This window comes from Melopsittacus undulatus (assembly GCF_012275295.1).
Source record: "Melopsittacus undulatus isolate bMelUnd1 chromosome W unlocalized genomic scaffold, bMelUnd1.mat.Z SUPER_W_unloc_3, whole genome shotgun sequence".
In the NCBI taxonomy this organism is placed as follows: Eukaryota; Metazoa; Chordata; class Aves; order Psittaciformes; family Psittaculidae; genus Melopsittacus; species Melopsittacus undulatus.
Window position 1 is genome coordinate 487,124 of NW_022993945.1, and position 20,123 is coordinate 507,246.

Sequence of the window (20,123 nt, forward strand, 5' to 3'; positions counted from 1 at the left end):
TATTTTCAAGGACTGTATCTATACAATTCTGCCTGTAACAAACACCCAAACATTCCAAAATATCATTAAGACAGACAAGGCTAAAATTAAAACTTTTGAGAACAAAGGAAAACAGCCATGCATCTGTTCTTTAAAGCTTTCTGAGGGTATATTAAAAAAAAAAAAGAAAAAGAAAAAAAAAAGTCAGCCTTTTCACAAGTAGGCTAGGTTATATTCTCCGAATTTTTTCAGCCACCACTACTGGATTCTCTTTCCATATTTTTTCTGCAGCTTCTGTTTTGTAATCATATGGGCAGTTATGCTTGTCAGAATAACGGTGAAGTCCACAAAATAAGTTCCCACATCGGCAATCAAATCCTGTACAAAGAAAAGGAAAACCAACACCAATAGGAAGCTTCAGACCTAAGCAAGTTATAAATTAAAGGCTTAGTCAGTACAAAGGGGGTATGTGTATCTACTTTAACAAACAGAATAAATGAAATTGATATTTCCAAATGTCAGCTCTATTAATGGATCTAAAATGGATTTTGAAACAGCAAGCAAGCTTAATGACTACAAATATTTCAACAAATTTAATCTAGGAAGAGGCAACTAATCATATAGATCTGTTCAATATTGACAAAGTGCTCTCATACCTGTAAGGCCAACCTTCTTTCTGCACATAAAACATCTGTTCATCTTTGGTTTAGGCAGTTCAGAAGCTTTCTCTTCACTCTCTGAAGTGCTAGGTTGAGAAACGGATGGGCTTGGTTGAATAACAACTGTTAAAGCAAGCAAAAGTAATAAAGGGTTGTTGTTTTTGGGGGGGTTGTTTGTTTGCTTTTACTAGCAGAATAGGTATTCTATTAACTCCTCTTTTATCTCTACAGAAAAAGATAGTTTTCCCCACTGTTCCATCATCTAGAAAATGCAGGATACCTAGTATTATCACCTGTATACATCCATATCGGTGTAAAGGCTTGGTAAGCACTCCAGAAGTTCTATGTACACAACGTCAAAAGTCAGATCATCTAATTTAAATTAAGCCAAAGCAATAACAATATTGTCAAAGTTGTTGAACAGAGGGAATACTTGTGGAAAATTGTTAATAGGAACATATTTTAGAAAAAATGACATTTACAGTAATGCTTTTCTGTCATAGTACCAAGTTACTCTACCACTGCATTTGCCAAATCAGATGATCTAAAACCTCAGAGTCAACCAGAACAACAGCTAACTTTCTTGAGCTTCACACCACTGATTCTGTGATACATCAAGCACACTAATACAAACCACACAGCTCAGAAGAACCCTTGTTTCAGACACTTTTTTCAGTATTTTAAAGAAAACAAGTGTATCTTTACATTGGATATCTGTATCTCTCATGGTTTAAACCAATCCGCACAGCTTGTGCACTCACTCCCCCCCTTGCTCCCCCAACTCCCGGAGAGTTAGGAAGGAGAACCCAAAGAATGTAGCCCCCACGGGTTGAGATAAGAAGAGTTTAATAGCTAAGGTATAACGTAAATCACTACTGGTACTACTACTACAAATAATAATGATAAAGGAAATAACAAGGGAAGAGAATACAACACCTCACCAGCCACCGACCCATAACTCACTCCACCCTGCCCGACCGAGCACCGACCGATACCTCCTCCATCCCCCAGAGATCTCTAGCCCTTCCGGGTAACTCCCCGTTACATCCTGGGCATGACGTGCTGTGGTATGGAATACCTCTTTGGCTAGCCTGGGTCAGGTGTCCTGTCTCTCCTTCCTCCCGGCCTCCCTGGCAGAGCATGAGGCTCAGAAAGTCCTTGGACAAACCAAACATTTGAGCAGTAACTCAAAACGTCGGTGCTATCAGCAACTGTTCCCAGCTTGAAAGTCAAAACACAGCACTGCACCAGCTACCAAGAAGGAGAAAAAATTACTGCTACTGCTTGGACAACCACCCCCAAGAAATACTATGTGCTCTTGGGGACACTGCTCCGATAGTGACTACAGACCCTGGAGGACTCCCACCACCTCTGACAATGACTACAGACCCCTGGGACACTGCTAGATCCACGGTGGTGACATTCTCTCTCTCTTTCTGCACCCCAAATTCTCGCTTCTTTTCTATCTTTTTCCCCCTGTTTTATAATAATTTTCCTTTTTATAATAACTGTCTTTTTGTAATAAGCCAACTGATCGATTACGGTACTTGATCTCGTTTGTGTCTTAATTTCACTCTTGAGAACACGAACGAAACAGGCCCGACACTGAGGTTTTCTCCAGTCAGACCCTGACAATTAAACTGGCATCATGGACAGGATCCCTTGCAGTGAAAAGTACCGTAATGTCACGTAAAGTGTAAGGTATTACGTGTGTACCTCTCAGGGACTTCAGGGGTGGGTTTTGTTGAAGCAAAACTGCTGCCTCCTTGAGACAACTGTCCCATTCAGAAACGAATAGCAGTGAAGCTGCCCCTCAGGGCAGAGTTGTGTTGTGTGGTCTTTTAGAGAAACATAAGGCTCACTCCTCTCTGCCAGGGGTAGAGTGGGCAGAGAAAAATTGGCATAATTTGCAAAGCGTAACAGACTAAGTAAGCGCCCTGCAGAAGGATGCAAAACTCCGTCCGGGAAAGGGTAAATCAATTGTCTGTGCTGTACTGGGCGCCAGTTTGGCTGCTGCAGTAGAGGGCAGAGAACAACAAACAGCTGAATCTCAGTTCATACAAATTTTACAAGAGGCCTGCAGGACCAGGTAGTTAAATTAAAAGAACAGTTAGACAAAGAGAAAAATCAGGCTAACTATTTGCAATTAGTCCTGAAAGAGCAAGTCCTTGAAGAGAAAAGCACCTGTCCAGGGTCAGAGAAAACAATTGAATAAATACCCCCACAGTGACCTGGGAAGAGGCAAAACTAAGGTTAGAAAAATTAAACGTTCCTGACACTTCTCTCTGACCCTTGATAAAACCAGAATTACAAAGGGGGAGAGGACGAGTTCCCACAAATTGCCATCAAGGAGGTTCCATATACTGCTACGGAATTAGCTAAACTTAAAAAGGACTTTGGTCATTCTCCAAAGGAATCAGAAACCAAATATGTTTGGAGAGTATCTCTGTCTGAGGGAGATCGAATTTTACTAAGTGAGAAGGAAGCTGAAAGATATTGGGGGCCAGGAGTATTTTTAACCACCAGTGACCGCCATGCACCCTGGTCCTTAACTCAAAGAGCAGCTTATTGGGCTGGAGGACTTAACCCTTTGGAAAGGGAGATCCCCTCACCATCACAGAGACAGTTGAACAGTTGGTAGAAAATGTACAGAAAGCAGCATGTCTGCAAATGATGTATGATCGGGAACTTAAACAGGAGTTCCCGATGATGATGTCAGTCGATCCCAAACGTATGACTCCCCTCATTTGGGGCCTTCCCAACTCCCTGAAAGCTGTGGGGATCAAATTGCAGGGAAAGATACAAGCAATACCCAAAGTGAAGGGGCCGTCGCTGCCCTGGAAGGACTGCAGTCACCTAGAGCTGGCTGCAAGACCAGGGAAACTGGTCCACCAGGAATATGTAATATGTGACGTTAAGAACGGAGGTACTCCCCCCCAACTCATTATAAAAGGGGGAAAAGGTAATCAGCAAGAGAGACAACTCCATGGGCACACCTTCAAGAGGACTACTCCAGAAGGACACTCCCACAAGGATACCCACCCACCTCCGACGACTACGATGGATTCTTGGGGACACTCAGCTCCAATACCAACTACGGACCCTGGAGGACTCCTACCAGCTCCGATATTGACTACAGATCCCTGGGACACCACTGGATCCACGGTGGTGACTATCTTTCTCTCTGCACCACAAATTCTTGCTTCTTTTCTGTCTTTTTTTTTCCCATCTGTCCTATCGCTATCCCCTGTTTTATAATAATTTCCCTTTTTATAATAATTGTCTTCTTGTAATAAACCAACTGTTCAATTACGGTACTTGACCTCATTTGCATCTTAATTTCACTCTTGGGATCATAAACAATACTTATAATCATAAGATACTCCAGTCAGACCCTGACAATGCCCAGAGCCTGGAGCAGGTTCACACCTGAAGGGCTATGACCTCATTGGCATCACAGAGACGTGGTGGGATGACTCCTATGACTGGAATGTTGGAATGGAGGGATACAGACTCTTCAGGAAAGAAGATGGAGAGATGAGGAGGGGGTGTCACCCTCTAAATCAATGATCAGCTAGGGTGCACAGAGCTCCACCTGGAGATGGATGAGGAGCTGACTGAGAGCTTATGGATCAGGATTAAAGGGAGGGCAGGGACAGGGTACATTACAGTGGGGATCCACTACAGGCCACTTGACCAGGAAGACCGAGAGGATGAGGCCCTCTATAGACAGACAGGTGCAGCCTCACATTCACAAGGCCTGGTCCTCACAGGGAACTTCAACCACCCTGATATCTGCTGGAGGGACAACACAGCAGAGTACAAGCAATCCAGGAGGTTCCTGGAATGCATTGGTGATAACTTCCTTCTTCGATTGATAGAGGAGCTAATGAGGAGAGTGGCTGTGCTGGACCTTGTTCTTACCAACAGGGAGGGGCTAACGGGAAACATGAACCTGGAGGGCAGCTGTGGCTGCAGTGACCATAAAAAAGCAGAGCTTGAGATCCTTAGGGTGGCAAAGAGGGTGCGCAACAAGCTTGCTACTCTGGACTTCAGGAGGCCAGACTTTGACCTTGAGGGATTTGCTTGGTGGAGGTGCCATGGGTGGAAGTCCGGGAAGGAAGAGGGGCACAAAAAGCTGTTTAATATTCAAGGGTCACCTCCTCAAAGCTCAGGAGAGATGCATCTCAACAAAGAGGAAGTCAGGCAAGAAACCAGGAGGCCCGTGTGGATGAGCAAAGAGCTCCTGAACAAACTCCAGGATAAAACCTCAGCCTACAGAGGGTGGAAACAAGGACAGGTAGCCTGGGAAGAATACAGAGAAATAGTCAGAGCAGCCAGAGATCAACTTAGGAAAGCTAAAGCCCTGACAGAACTCAATCTGACCAAGAACATTAAGGACTACAAAAAAGCCTTATATAGGGACACTGGGGATAAGGAAGCGCATTCCCCCCCCCCCCCCGAAGGAAATAAGGAAATGAAAGACCTGCTTACCCAGGACATGGAGAAGGCCAACGTACCCAATGACATTTCTGCTTCCATCTTCACCAGCAAAAGTTCCAGCCCCACTGTCCAAGTCACAGAAGTCAAAGACAGGGACTGGTAAAATGAAGAACCACCTGCTATAGGAAAAAATCAGGTTCAAGATATCTAAGGAACCTGAAGGTGCACAAGTCCATGGGACCTGACAAGATACATCTGCGGGTCCTGAGGGAAGTTGCCAAGCTATTATCCATCATATTTGAGAAGTCATGGCAATCTGGTGAAGTTCTTGCTAACTGGGAAAGGGAAAACATAACCTACATTTTTAAAAAGGGAAAAAAGGAGGAATACCCAGGGAACTACAGGCCAGGCAGTCTCACCTCAGTGCCCAGCAAGATCATGGAGCAGATACTCCTGGAAACTATGATAAGGCACCTGGACAGTAAGGGGTGATTGATGACAGCCAACAGGGCTTCACAAAAGGCAAATCATGCCTGGAAAATCTGGTGGCCTTCTATGACAGGGCCATGGTATTGGTGGATAAGGAAAGAACAGTTGACATCATCTACCTGGACTGTGCAAGGCATTTGACATTGTCCCACACAACATCCTTGCCTCTAAACTGGAGGGGCATGGATTTGATGGATAGACCACTTGGTGGAAAAGGAATTGGCTGGATAGTCGCACTCAAAAAGTTGTGGTCAACGGCTAGATGTTCAAGTGGAGACCAGTGGTGTTCCTCATAGCTCGGTATTGGGACCACCACTGTTCAAAATCTTTGGCACTGACATGGAGTGGGATTGACTGCACCCTCAGCAAGTTTGCCAAGGACACCAAGCTGTGGGGTGCTGTCAACATGCTGGAGGGAAAGGACACCATCCAGAAGGACCTTGATGAGAAGAAGAACTTCAAATGGGGCCCTGCACACTAAAAAGCCTTTGAACAAGTTAAAAAGGAGAAAGATCATACAGCAGCCCTTGGGCCAGTCCAGACAGGGCAAAATGTGAAAAATGTACTCTACAGCTGGGGGAATGGTCCTATATGAAGCCTTGGACAGAAAGCTCCAGGGGAAACTCGAGGTCAGTGCCTAGGCTTTTGGAGTTAGGAATACAGAGGATCTGAGGCCTGCTATACTCTAAATGAAAGAGAGATACTGGCAGCTTATGAAGGGGTTCAAGCTGCTTCAGAAATGATTGGTAGTGAAGCACAGCACCTCCTGACACCCTGGTTGCCTGTGCTGGGCTGATGTGCAAAGGGAAGGTCCCCTCTACACATCATGCAACAGATGCTATGTGGAGTAACGGGGTTGCAATGATCACACAACGAGCTCAAACAGGAAATCCCAGTTGTCCAGGAACCCTAGAAGTCATCATGGACTGGCCAGAGGGCAAAGATTTTGCAGTGTCACCAGAGGATGAGGTGGCACATGCTGAGTAGGCCCCACTATACAACAAACAAACATAAAATGAGAAGCAATATGCCTTGTTTACTGATAGGTCCTGACGTACTGTGGGAAAGCATTGGAGATGGAAGGCAGCTGCATAGAGTCCCCTATGACAAACTGTGGAAACTGCTGAAGGAGAGGGTAAATTTAGTCAGTTTGCCGAGGTGAAAGCCATCCAGCTGGCCTTGGACACTGCTGAACAAGAGAAATGGCCAATACTTTGTCTCTATACTGACTCATGGATGGTAGCAAATGCCCTGTGGGGGTGGTTGCAGCAATCAAAGCAGAGCAACTGGCAACACAGAGGTAAACCCATCTGGGCTGTCACATTGTAGCAAGATGTCACTGGCTGGGTGCAGAACCTGGTTGTGAAGGTATGCCATGTAGATGCTCATGTATCCAAGAGTCAGGCCACTGAGGAACATCAGAACCACCAACAGGTGGATCAAGCTGTTCAGACTGAGGTGACTCAGATGTATTTAGATTTGCAACATAAGGGTGAATTATTTTTATCCCAGTGGGCCCATGACACCTCGGGCCATTAGAGCATAGATGCAACATATAGATGAGCTTGTGATGAAAAGGTGGCCTTGTCCATGAACACTATTGCCCAGGTTATTAATTAATGCAAAACATGCACTGTAATTAAGCAAGCAGAGTATTTATAATGTCTCACTGGTATGAAGCATGATGGATGAACTATAAATATTGGCAGGTCTGGCCGATTATCACACCCCCACTGACCCGCCAAGGTAAGCACCATGGAAGCAACCACCGGACAGCTGGAAACATATGCTGTGCCCTGTGCCGCTACCCAGAACACCGTATTTTCACATACCATGGAGGGGGATAAAACTCCTGTGGTGCACATAAAGAATAGGCTGAGGTTATTCCTCCTTCAGGTAAAGGCAAACCCAGTCATAGGGTTGCTTTTGCTCAAGGAATGGGGTGTACTTGGTGGGCAATATGGGAGGATGGGGAAGTCAGTTGTGTACCTCAAGGAGATTTGACTTTGGGTGAAAACAGCCAGTGAGTTGAACTGTGTGATGCTGCATAACATTTGCTATTATCACTTCCAGGGAACCTATACACCCAGCACTACTAGACGCCTCATGGCACCCATGTCCACTGCTCCAGATATGAGGATCTGAACCTGACTCCCTTTTGATCACCACATTAATGAAGAATGAACTTTGATAAAACTGGACAAGTGCAGTGGTGATAGAATCAGAACGAATTTCAGCATGCAACAATCCAACACCACACACCATCTGTCTTTCCTGCCCAGAGAAACTGTTATGACAGATAGAGCCTCAAGTAATTAACTGAATGAGGAAAACTAACTTTTCTAGGGATGGTCAACAGACTAAGGGTATGATATCTGTGTGTACATATATACATATATATACATATATAACCTATCGGAAGACGGGAAAGGTGATGGTGGGAAGTGCGAGACCTGGCATGCCATGAATGGTATGGAATAAGGGGTGGATACTATCCTAGTTTCAGCTGAGATAATTTTCTTCCTAGTAGCTGGTACAATGCTGTGCTTTGGCTTTACCCTGCGAATGCTTGACAGCCATCTGAACATAGAATCATAGAATCATAGAATAGTTAGGGTTGGAAAGGACCTTAAGATCACCTAGTTCCAACCCCTCTGCCATGGGCAGGGACACCTCACACTAGACCATATCACCCAAGGCTTCATCCAACCTGGTCTTGAACACTGCCAGGGAGACCAGTAACGAGTGGTGTCCCTCAGGGATCAGTGTTGGGACCGGTCTTGTTTAATATCTTTGTCGCTGACATGGACAATGGGATTGAGTGTGCCCTCAGCAAGTTTGCCGATGACACCAAGCTGTGTGGTTTGGTTGATACGCTAGAGGGAAGGAATGCCATTCAGAAGGACCTTGACATGCTTTTGACGTGGGCTGATGCCAACCTCATGAAGTTTAACCATGCCAAGTGCAAGGTCCTACACCTGGGTCGGAGCAATCCCAGGCAGAGCTACAGGCTGGGCAAAAAGGAAATTCAGAGCAGCCCTGCAGAGAAGGACTTGGGGGTGTTAGTCAATGAGAAAATGAACATGAGCCAGCAGTGTGCACCTACAGCCCTGAAAGCCAACCGTATTCTGGGCTGCATCAAAAGAAGCGTGACCAGCAGGTCAAAGGAGGTGATCCTGTCCCTCTACTCTGCTCTCGTGAGACCTCACTTGGAGTACTGTGTGCAGTTCTGATGTCCTCAACAAAAAAAGGACATGGAACTGTTGGAACAAGTCCAGAGGAGGGCCACGAGGATGATCAGGGAACTGGAGCACCTCCCATATGAAGACAGGCTGAGAAAGTTGGGGCTGTTCAGCCTGGAGAAGAGAAGGCTGGGTGGAGACCTCATAGCAGCCTTCCAGTGTTTGAAGGGGGCCTACAGGGATGCTGGTGAGGGACTATTCATTAGGGACTGTAGCGATAGGACAAGGGGTAATGGGTTGAAACTTAAACAACAGAGGTTTAGACTGGATATAAGAAATTCTTTACTGTTAGGGTGGTGAGGTACTGGAATGGCTTGCCCAGGGAGGTAGTGAATGCTCCATCCCTGGCCAGCAGTGTGCCCAGGCATCTGAACATGAGCCAGAAGTGTGCCCAGGCAGCTGAGAAGGCCAGTGGCATCCTAGCCTGTATCAGAAATAGTGTAGGCAGCAGGACTAGGGAAGTAGGAATTTTGTTTTAGAATCATAGAATCAGCTACGTTGGAAAAGACCTTTGAGATCATCAAGTCGAACCATTACCCCAGGACGGCCAAGAGCACTACTAAACCATGTCACTGAGGGCCCCATCTACGCATTTTTTGAACACTTCCAGGGACAGTGATTCCACCACTTCCCTGGGGAGCCTGTTCAAATATTTGCTCACCCTTTCAGTGAAGAAAATGTTCCTAATATCGAATCTAAACCTCCCCTGGCACTGCTTGAGGCCATTACCTCTTGTACCAATCACTCGTTACTTGGGAGAAGAGACCAGCCACCTCCTCTCCCCACCCTCCTTTCAGGTAGTTCTGGAGAGTGATAAGGTCCCCTCTGAGCCTTCTCTTTTCCAGACTAAACAACCCCAGTTCCCTCAGCCCTTCCTCCTAAGACTTGTGCTCTAGGCCCTTCACCAGCTTTGTTGCCTTTCTCTAGACCTGTTCCAGCAAATCAATATCTCTCTTACAGTGAGGGGCCCAGAACTGAAAACAGTATTCAAGGTGTGGCCTCACCAGTGCTGATTACTGCCCTGGCCCTGGTGGTCACACTATTTCTGATACAGACCAGGATGCCATTGGCTTTATTGGTTGCCAGGGCACTGCTGGCTCATGTTCAGCTGGCCACCAGTCAGCACCCCCAGGCCCTTTTCTGCTGAGCAGCTTTCCAGCCACTCTTCCCCAAGGCTGTAGCACTGCATGGAGTTGCTGTGGCCCAAATGCAGAACCTGGCACTTCGCCTTGTTGAAACTCATACCACTGGCTATAGCCCATTGATCCAGCCTGTACCTTCTGGATACAGCCTGCACCTGGAGTGGTACCTTCTGAAATAATCAACTCAAGATTTTTAAAACAAATATCATTTTATCTTCTCTTGTAGTGAATAGATTTTTCTTTTCAGTATCAGCTTTTGATGTTGTCCTGGGTTCAGCAGTAGCAGTCATTTTTTTCCTTAGTAGCTGGTGCAGGGCTGTGTTTTTCACTTTCAGCCTGGGAACAACACTGATAACACCAATGTTTTTAGTTGTTGCTAAGTAATGATTACTCTGATCAAGGACTGCCTCAGTCTCATGATCTGCCAGGGAGAAGAAGAAGCCGGGAGGAAGCAGAGACAGGACACCTGACCCAAACTAGCCAAAGGGGTATTCCATACCACAGCACATCATGCCCAGCATATAAACTGGGGGGAGTTATGTGGAAGGGCTAGATTGCTGCTTGGGTCGGGCTGGGTATCATCCGGCAGGTGCTGAGCGGTTATATTCTCTTCCCTTAATCTCCCTTTTCATGATTATTACTGGTGATAGCAGTAGTGGTTTTGTGTTATAGCTTAGTTACTGGACTGTTCTTATCTCAACCCATGGGAGTTACATTCTTTCAATTCTCCTTCCCATCCCTCTGGGAGCGGGGAGAGGATGAAGGGGGGGGGAGTGAGAAGTGAAGGGGAAAGGGACCTGGGGGTCCTGGTGGATAGGAGGATGACCATGAGCCAGCAATGTGCTCTTGTGGCCAAGAAGGCCAATGGCATCCTAGGGTGCATTAGAAAGGGTGTGGTTAGTAGGGCAAGAGAAGTTCTCCTCCCCCTCTACTCTGCCTTGGTAAGGCCACATCTGGAATATTGCATACATTTCTGGGCCCCCCAGTTCAAGGACAGGGAATTGATTGAAAGAGTCCAGCGCAGAGCCACAAAGATGATTAAGGGAGTGGAACACCTCCCTTATGAGGAGAGGCTGAGGGAGCTGGGTCTCTTTAGCTTGGAGAAGAAGAGACTGAGGGGTGACCTCATCAGTGTTTACAAATATGTAAAGGGTGGGTGTCAGGATGATGGAGCTAGGCTTTTTTCCGTGATATCCAGTAGTAGGACAAGGGGCAATGGGTGTAAACCGGAGCACAGGAGGTTCCACGTTAACATCAGGAATAACTTCTTTACTGTAAGAGTGACAGAGCAATGGAACAGGTTGCCCAGGGGTGTTGTGGAGTCTCCTACGTTGGAGATATTCAAGGCCCGCCTAGACAAGTTCCTGTGTGATGCACTCTAGGTTTCACTGCTCTTGCAGGGGGTTTGGACTAGATGATCTTTCGAGGTCCCTTCCAACCCTTGGGATTCTGTGATTCTGTGAGTGAGCGAGCAGTTCTGAGTTACTGGTTTTGCTTAAACCATGACTGATGTTTTAATACTGTTTCAGAACTCTTAAAATTAACAAGTGTCAATACCTATGGATATCACACAAATATGCCGACGACACCAAGCTGTGTGGTTCAGTTGATACGCTGGAGGGAAGGAATGCCATCCAGAGGGACCTTGACACGCTTGTGAGGAGGGCCGATGCCAACCTTATGAAGTTCAATCAAGCCAAGTGCAAGGTCCTACACCTGTGTCGGAGCAATCCCAGGCACACCTACAGGTTGGGCAAAGAGGAATTTCAGTGCAGTCCTGTGGAGAAGGACTTGGGGGTGTTAGTCAATGAGAAAATGAACATGAGCCAGCAGTGTGCACTCACAGCCCAGAAAGCAACCGTATCCTGGGCTGCATCAAGAGGAGCGTGACCAGCAGGTCGAAGGAGGTGATCCTGCCCCTCTACTCTGCTCTCGTGAGACCTCACTTGGAGTATTGTGTGCAGTTCTGGTGTCCTCAACATAAAAAGGACATGGAACTGTTGGAAAAAATCCAGAGGAGAGCCAAGAGGATGATCAGGGGGCTGGAGCACCTCCTGTACGAAGGCAGGCTGAGAAAGTTGGAGCTGTTCAGCCGGGAGAAGAGAAGGCTGCGTGGAGACCTCATAGCAGCCTTCCAGTGTTTGAAGGGGGCCTACAGGGATGCTGGTGAGGGACTATTTATTAGGGACTGTAGTGACAGGACAAGGGGTAACGGATTAAAACTTAAACAGGGGAAGTCTAGATTAGATAAAAGGAGGAAATTCTTTACTGTGAGGGTGATGAGGCACTGGAATGGGTTGTCCAAGGAAGTTGTGAATGCTCCATCCCTGGCGGTACTCAAGGACAGGTTGGACGGAGCCTTTGGCTACATGGTTTAGTGTGAGGTGTCCCTGCCTATGGCAGGGCGGTTGGAACTAGATGGTCTTAAGTTCCTTTCCAACCCTAACCTATGATTCTGTGATTCTGTGAAATCAGCATTGATTTCAAAATTCAACGTCTTGCATCCAGATACAATTTAAGTGTCTTTTTTAAAAATGACAGTTTGATAGCCATCTTGCTCCTCAAGCATTAAATTATCTACTAAAATTGAACACGTGTTTGAAAATTATATTTTGGCACTTTTTTTGCTTTTCTGAGTATACTAATACTGAAGAAGCATCTTTAACAGCTCCTCAAGACCATCGCTACAAAGGGATATACCTACTTAAGGCAAAGTAAATAAATTGTCAGATGCTGTTAAGTCAGTTGTATCCAGTTGTATCTCTGCGAACATACCTGGCTCTGTCTCCATTTTCGATGATAGTTTTTCCTCTCTCGAAATGATCATTTCTGTCATTAGCTGCATTACAGGCAAAGCAGCAACAGCCACAGTTCTGTTTACGTACAGTGAAATGGATTACATTAGTTTGAGTTCATAATAAGAGCTTAAACTGTCAGAAATCTATCAATAGACTACCTGAACAATTATTATTGATACACATTCCTGACCTGTTCTTCTATCTCTCTTCCCTAGAAGGAACTAGGCAAGCTGTAGCAAATATTTCCCCAGATAAACCAGAAATGTCCTTGTAAATGCACCAGTCCAACACCAAACACTAACTAGTTCTCATTTGTAAAGATTCATAAAGCACTGTCCTTTCCTCTGCAGAAACTCACTGGAATAGGTCAAGGTTACTACAATAACTTGCTATATATTCAGAGTTCATGCAAACCTCAAAATACCACCTTCATTTGGTGAAGGAAGGGTCTAGAGAACAAGTCTTCTGAGGAGCAGCTAAGGGGACTGGGGTTGTTTACTCTGGAGGAAAAGAGACTTGCCACTTTCTACAGCTACCTGAAAAGAGTTTGTAGTGAGGTGGGCATTGGTCTCTTCTCCCAAGAAACGATAGGACAATCTCAAGTTGCCCCAAGGGAGGTTTAGACTGGTTATTAGGAAAAATTTTCTTCACTGAAAGGATCATCAACCATTGGAACAGGCTGCCCAGGAAAGTGATTGAGTCACCATCCCTGTAGATATTCGAAAGACTGGGTAGATAGATATGGCACTTAAGTACATGGTTTAGTGGTGTGTTGGGGGTCGAGCATGGGCGCTTGAACAGGCCTACAGCAAGCTGTGAGAAAGTGAACTTATGACCCCAGGTTAAAAGAAGAAGAAGTGTCAAGATCAGCAAAACAGGAACGCAATAACAAGATGCCAGAAGCATGATGTAACGCTAAGCTGAAGCGAAGGTGTGAAACCAATCAGGAGAGGTAAAGTGGAGCGTGTACCCCTCGTGGGCAAAGTGAAGCAGCCAATCAAGTAATGCGTGATCGCGTGTAAGACAGTATATTAAGAGCAGCCTTGTAATCAATAAACGGAGCATTTTGTGAACCTACATCGTATTGGTGTTTTCTCCCCTCCACCTGGCCGCGGCATTCTGGTGACCCCGACGTGATACCAGGAGAGAGAGAGACCGCGGACGAGAGAAGGTGGAGATCCCGGCTGCCCGAGAGAGGCAGGCTGTCCGAGAGAGGCAGGAAAAGAGCTCAAATTACGTGGCCACGGCTGACCGGTGAGTCAGGCAGACTGCGGTCTGGTTCGGGATGGGTTTCGCTGTATCAGCGATAGAAAAGGCTACGATAGAAGTGTAGCGAAGAAAACAGGGTACTCGATACCCCGACAGGAACTTGTGGACTTTTTATTTTGGTGCCAACGAAGGGGGTTGTTAGAAAATACGGGACAGTTATTCTCCAAAGATCAATGGCGTAAGATAGGGGAAGAATTGTGGGAGTCGGTGAAGCTTTTAATCTCGAGACTTGGGAGAAAATTACTAAGGAAGAAGCCCCTGATTTATGGATGTTTTCAGTCCTTCTTAAGGTGAAGGGAGCAACCCTTAAAGAGACAGACCTAAAGTTAATGTTGAAATGGTCGAAGACACGTTACCCAGAGATTTATGAGTCTACCGGATTTGAGATATCCTTGTGGAATGGGGCAGGAGTTAAGCTGTGGAATGCAGCCACGAAAGGCAATGAAGCTGTGAAAAGTTTGTTAGTAATTTGGAGAACTGTATTAGAGATGTTAAAGTCAAAAAATGAGGTCATGGAGACCAGTGCGCCCCCCCCCCCCCCCAATCTCCGCCGGTTGCCGCTATGGCTGCGAAGATTGATGTCGGGGATGAAGATGATGCTTTCGACTCAGATCCTATTGACCCCGAGAAGGAGCCTGTGCACGTTCATCAGTTTGCTGTTGCTGCTCCTGAGATCCTGACGCCTGATAATGCCAATGCTGACCTGGATGGTGCTTTTGACCTGGAGCCTATTCATCCGGAAAAGAAGCCTGATTTATATCCCCCATATCCTCATGATAAATGGGTAGCTGTAAAGGGAGAAGTGAGATGGGTGGGGGATGTGGATGTATTGCACGGTTTCCCGTGGTGTGTGTGCTTCCCACCTGAGATGGGAAAGTCTCTTGTATGCTCTTATCAATGGTATCGGGCGGAATGTGTCAGACCATGGAGTTGGGACCCCGTGTACAACTCTTTTGTTGTGGTCTCTCTGTGATACTCATGTACTTGAAGTTGGTAAACATAAGTATGTCCATGTTTCTTTCGACCCTTGGAAACCTTTAGAGGTATTGCTGGCAACTTCTTCCAACATAGGCTGGCCACCTGTGTCGGAACGAGTGTGCATTTTGGTCAGTAAAAAAACCTAAGCCTCATGCGATGTGAGGGAGGCAGAGCCTCTGCGGGGACGCCCGCTAAGGTTGAGCCTGCCACCCCACACTGTGATGATGCTTCTCGGAGCTGGTTTCCTGATAGTCTTTACAGGGTCCTTGTGCCACGTCCTGTATGTGGGACTGTGCAGTGGGAACAATGATCGTCTGGATTTTGTGTTTCAAATACTGTAGTTGTGTGCAGTGTGCTTGTGGGATCCCATATGTGTGTGTGTGTGTCTGTGTATGTTTGTAATGAGCGCAGACAGTGTTCTGTATATTTTTTGTTGTCAGGTTCATGTAAAAGTTTTAACAGGTAGCAGCTTAACCTTTCAGGCAAGAAAAGGTTAATGCAAAAGTGCAGTTGCCGATAGGCCAGTGGTTTTAGCTGTGCAAAGCAGAGTGAGCAACTTCAAAAAAAAAAAAAAAAAAAGAAAGAAAAAAAAAAAATAAAAAAAAAAGAAAAAATTGAAAAAAAAAAGAAAAAAAAATAAAAAAATATAGAAAAATAAAAAAAAAGGGTAATGATAACACATTCTAGCTGTTATTAATGACTGTAGTTTTGATGTATATTGCTTCAAGCTTGTTTTCCAGACAATATGCATGTGTAATACAAAAAAAAAAAAAAAAAAAAAAAAAGAAAAAAAAACATCACTTGGGGGCAACTGAAAATTAACAGCTTGAATATGCATGCTTGTAAAGTAGCTATTATTAGAGGTTGTGATTTTGTGTATAAAACCACCTGTATTTACTAGCCAGTTGCTAACAAGAAACTATACCTTGTATTGTATGGAATTGTCACTTGTGAAAGAGATGTTAGAGCATGCAGATCTGCAGCAGCTCCTAGAAAATGCTAAGGTAAAAGCTAGAAAGATTTTAATATGATGGTACTGTTACAAAGCAAGTAATGGAACAAATTAAGAGGGTGGGAGAACTCCACTGTAAGAAATTTCTTTGGTTAGTCCCTCGCTGTCATCAGCATCTTCAACATGCTGATGCACTCTGTGATAGTTACTCTGCTAATGTAAATCTGTGTGTGCTTTGCTGTAGTAGTGACTTGTTACTGGGTTAAGCAGGTGAAACTCTGCATTGACAACAAGGTGCAAGGACTGAGATTGACCAAATGCCTGCTACCACACTCAAGGGCAAGACTGGGTTGGCCTCTGTGTTTGCCACCAAGAAGAACCTTTAGCTCCGCTGCTGGCTGCAACCCAGCAGGTGTAGAGCGGTGGAGACACATGCCATGCCAGACCTTGATGTGAGGGATGGCCTCCGCTGTTATCAGAGAGCCATACAGGAGAAAAAGGGTAGGCCCAGCTGTGTACAGCTATCAACAGGACCATACTGACTGCCAGCGAAAAGTATAAAGCCGCAGAACAACATAAAGAAACAGCAGTGATAGAAATCTATGTAAAATCTTTGTAATATCTGTTCTATTATTTGTGACCATGGGTAATGGACAAGTATACTGAGCACATGTGTTAAATCCTCATTATTCCATCCTGTTACATGGTGTGTAGGATTCACTGGTATGCCACATGTTATAAAGGTGACATCAAGTAACTTCAAATCAGACTAATCTTACTGAAATAATGCTACCTAGAGTAGTGGGTTGTTATGTTACACAAGTCCAGCAGTGACAGAGCAGACATACGAAATTGTAAAAAACTTTTAGTAAAACTAAAAAGGGGGAGATGTGGAGACAGTGTTCTCACAGGAGAATGAATATTTGGTACATGAGCTCTGAATAACTCCGAGGGATACAGCAAGGCCTTGGGAGGCCCGAGGAAGCCTAAGCAAGCAAGATAAGAAGAAGCTGTAATTCACTGAGTCCTGAGAACTGTGGACTGTTGGCAAGCGTTCGAGGTCAAGTTCTCACACCTGTGCTTAACCAATTATGTTAGTCACTGAGGGTCTTCAAGACAAGTAGCCAATCATGATATGCCAAATTGCTGTAGGTGTGTGTAAGCAATAGTATATAAGGAGTTAATGCTTTGCAATAAATGGCTTTTTGTCTTATCAAAAAAAAAAAAAAAAAAAAAAAAAAGGGGGAGTGTAACTCCTTGACTGTTAACACTGTACAGTTTACTTCTGCAGCTGCTTCACATCCCCTTTGCATTAGAATGCTTCTGGGCATGTGTTGTATGAATCTTTCTGATCATTCTGAATCTATTCACAAGAAATTGTTTGAACTTAAAGAAAATAATGTAGAAACAAATCCTATAGACTCTTGGTTAAAATCGTTAGGAATAAGTAGTTGGTTAAGGAGTTTAATCATGATGTTTAGTGAACCAATAATGATTATGTTCTTAATTTTGTTTTTTGGACCTTGTTTGTTACAATGTATTATGCAATGCATGCAGCAGATGACTAACGCTTTATTTGAAAAAAGAGGGGGAGATGTTGGGGGTCGAGCATGGGCGCTTGAACAGGCCTACAGCAAGCTGTGAGAAAGTGAACTTATGACCCCAGGTTAAAAGAAGAAGAAGTGTCAAGATCAGCAAAACAGGAACGCAATAACAAGATGCCAGAAGCATGATGTAACGCTAAGCTGAAGCGAAGGTGTGAAACCAATCAGGAGAGGTAAAGTGGAGCGTGTATCCCTCGTGGGCAAAGTGAAGCAGCCAATCAAGTAATGCGTGATCGTGTGTAAGACAGTATATTAAGAGCAGCCTTGTAATCAATAAACGGAGCATTTTGTGAACCTACATCGTATCGGTGTTTTCTCCCCTCCACCTGGCCGCGGCAGTGGTGAACTTATTAGTGTTCAGTTTATGGTCGACTCAATGATACTAAGGAACTTTTCTAACCGAAATGATTCTATAATCTTACCTTGATTTTTCAGATGTGTTATTAGCAGTACTTTCACAGTTGCTTAAGCTAGTGTCTGCTCTCTGCACAGATGCAGAATCTGAAGTGGGATTGTTTGAGCCACTAGCTGTCCCTATATAACAGAAATTGAATTATAAGTAAAATAGAGAATACAAGTTAGTCAAGTAGTTTTGCATACAGTTATGAATCACTTCAAACCATTCCTCATTATATTGCATTTTGTTAAAGACAGACTATATTGTTAATGACCAAAATATAAGTGTGTTCTTATAAAAACCCTGCAGCAGAGGGGAAGTAGAAATGCAAATTAAGGCTCAACACTAACTGGGCCAGAATATACTATAGAGGGGAAAAAAAAAGGCATTTTTATTGTGATTTAAAGTATTATTCCCTTTGACATTCATAGTTTCAGCATGCAGCTACTGGAATACCTTCCGAAATACATTCTGCGATTCTTCTCATTGCCTATACATTATATTTTCCAAGACAAAAAGCCTAAACCAACAAAACCAAGCAAACAAATAAAGAAGCAATCCACCAAAACAAACCCACACAACTCAAACCTTTACCCATTGGGCTGATCCTACCACTATTCTGCCGTTGTTGAAGTTGCTCTTTGTAGCAAACAGAGCACATCCCATTTGTCCTAGGATTTCCATAAAATCCACATCCTGTACTACACAGCATGGGCCCTGGGGTCTGGTTTGTCTCCTGAGCCATTTCAGTGCTGTAAATAAAACCAAGAACTGTATTAGGAACTTGGATTTCACCAAAATCAATTGCAGGATTATAATATTTAAGTAGGTCTGCTTACCTTGAACATAAATATCAACATTTTTAAAGATGGCTACATGGATGTTAACATATAATTTAATATTTATTGGTACTTTATTAATAACAACATTATGAACCTTTAACAGAGGTAAAAAGTGTCATAGTAGAGTGGGTTGACCTTGGCTGGATGCCAAATTCCCACCAATGCTGCTCTATCACTGTCCTCAACTGGACAGGGAAAGAAAAATATGACAAAATGCTCATGGGTCAAGACCACTCACCAATTACCATCACGGGTAAAACAGACTTGACTTTGGGTAAAAAATAATTTATTGCAAATTAAATCAGAGTAGGATAATGAGAAATACAACTAAATCTCAAAATACCTTCTTGCGGGCTTAACTTTACTCCCAAATTATCTACTTCCTCTCCTTTCTTGCTGCCACCCATCCCATTCCCCCCCTCCCCCCCCAAGCTGCACAGGGAATGGAGGTTGTGGTCAGTTTATCAGACATTGCCTCTGCTACTCCTGCCTCCTCACACTCTTCCACTGCTCCAGCATGAGGTCCATCCCATGGGAGACAGTGCTCCAACATGGGTCCTTCCCACAGACTGCAGTTCTTCATGGTGAGACCAAGTCATTAGGCCTTAGTTGAAATAACTTTACTTTTTAGCATGAGCCTGATTCAGCACTTAAACACGACTGCACTCGCTTAGCAGAGGGCCCCTCTGTAGGTGGGGAACTGCTCTTCTGGTGAGGCCTGCTAAGCAATGCATTAGAACTTGGTCCCCATAGACAGCTTGCATCTGCTTCTGTAAATTGCTTCTAAGCAGGGACATCCCTAATGGCAAGATATGATAACAATTTGAAGGAAGAACTAAGCACATAGTTCGCAGGTATTAGCAGCTGATACTAAGCTAAAAGGTAAACAGCAGTAAGAATCCTGATTAATACTAACCCAAAGACTGTCACTGTAGCCCTAAAGTGTGCAGTGGGATAAGAGAACTACAGTTATGTAACTTACTGAATTATAATTTCTCTAGTGTGATAAGCAACATAAATAGCTTGCTTCAGAAAAAGCTTGCTTTATCTTTGTTTTTGCATTGTATCCTGCTTAAGCACAATCGCATAGGTGGACGGGAAGAACGTAAGTTCCTGAAACTGTGAAACAAGCAGGAACAAGGGACTTTTATGGGTGGACATAGGATGTATGGTAGTCATGCTTGATCGAACCAACATCTAACCTGGAAGTAACAGAAAAAGTTATATGATAAGGGCTTTAGGCACGTGCACAGGGTTAAGTAGATCAAATGTTCATATCAAAGAAGACTACTGGCCTTTATCAACTAAGCTCTTAAAAGACCCTCCTGG

General features: G+C 44.6%; 1 protein-coding gene across 1 annotated transcript; it reads right to left on the reverse strand.

Moving 5' to 3' along the window:
• Positions 1-208: 208 nt before the first annotated feature.
• On the reverse strand, positions 209-18,697 carry LOC117438246 (AN1-type zinc finger protein 5-like). Its single transcript, XM_034073765.1, has 5 exons — positions 18,547-18,697; positions 17,978-18,089; positions 12,730-12,827; positions 636-761; positions 209-357 (listed from the first exon to the last, which is right to left on the reverse strand). Exons 1-5 carry the CDS (start codon positions 18,695-18,697, stop codon positions 209-211), a joined length of 636 nt encoding a protein of 211 aa, XP_033929656.1.
• Positions 18,698-20,123: the final 1,426 nt, after the last annotated feature.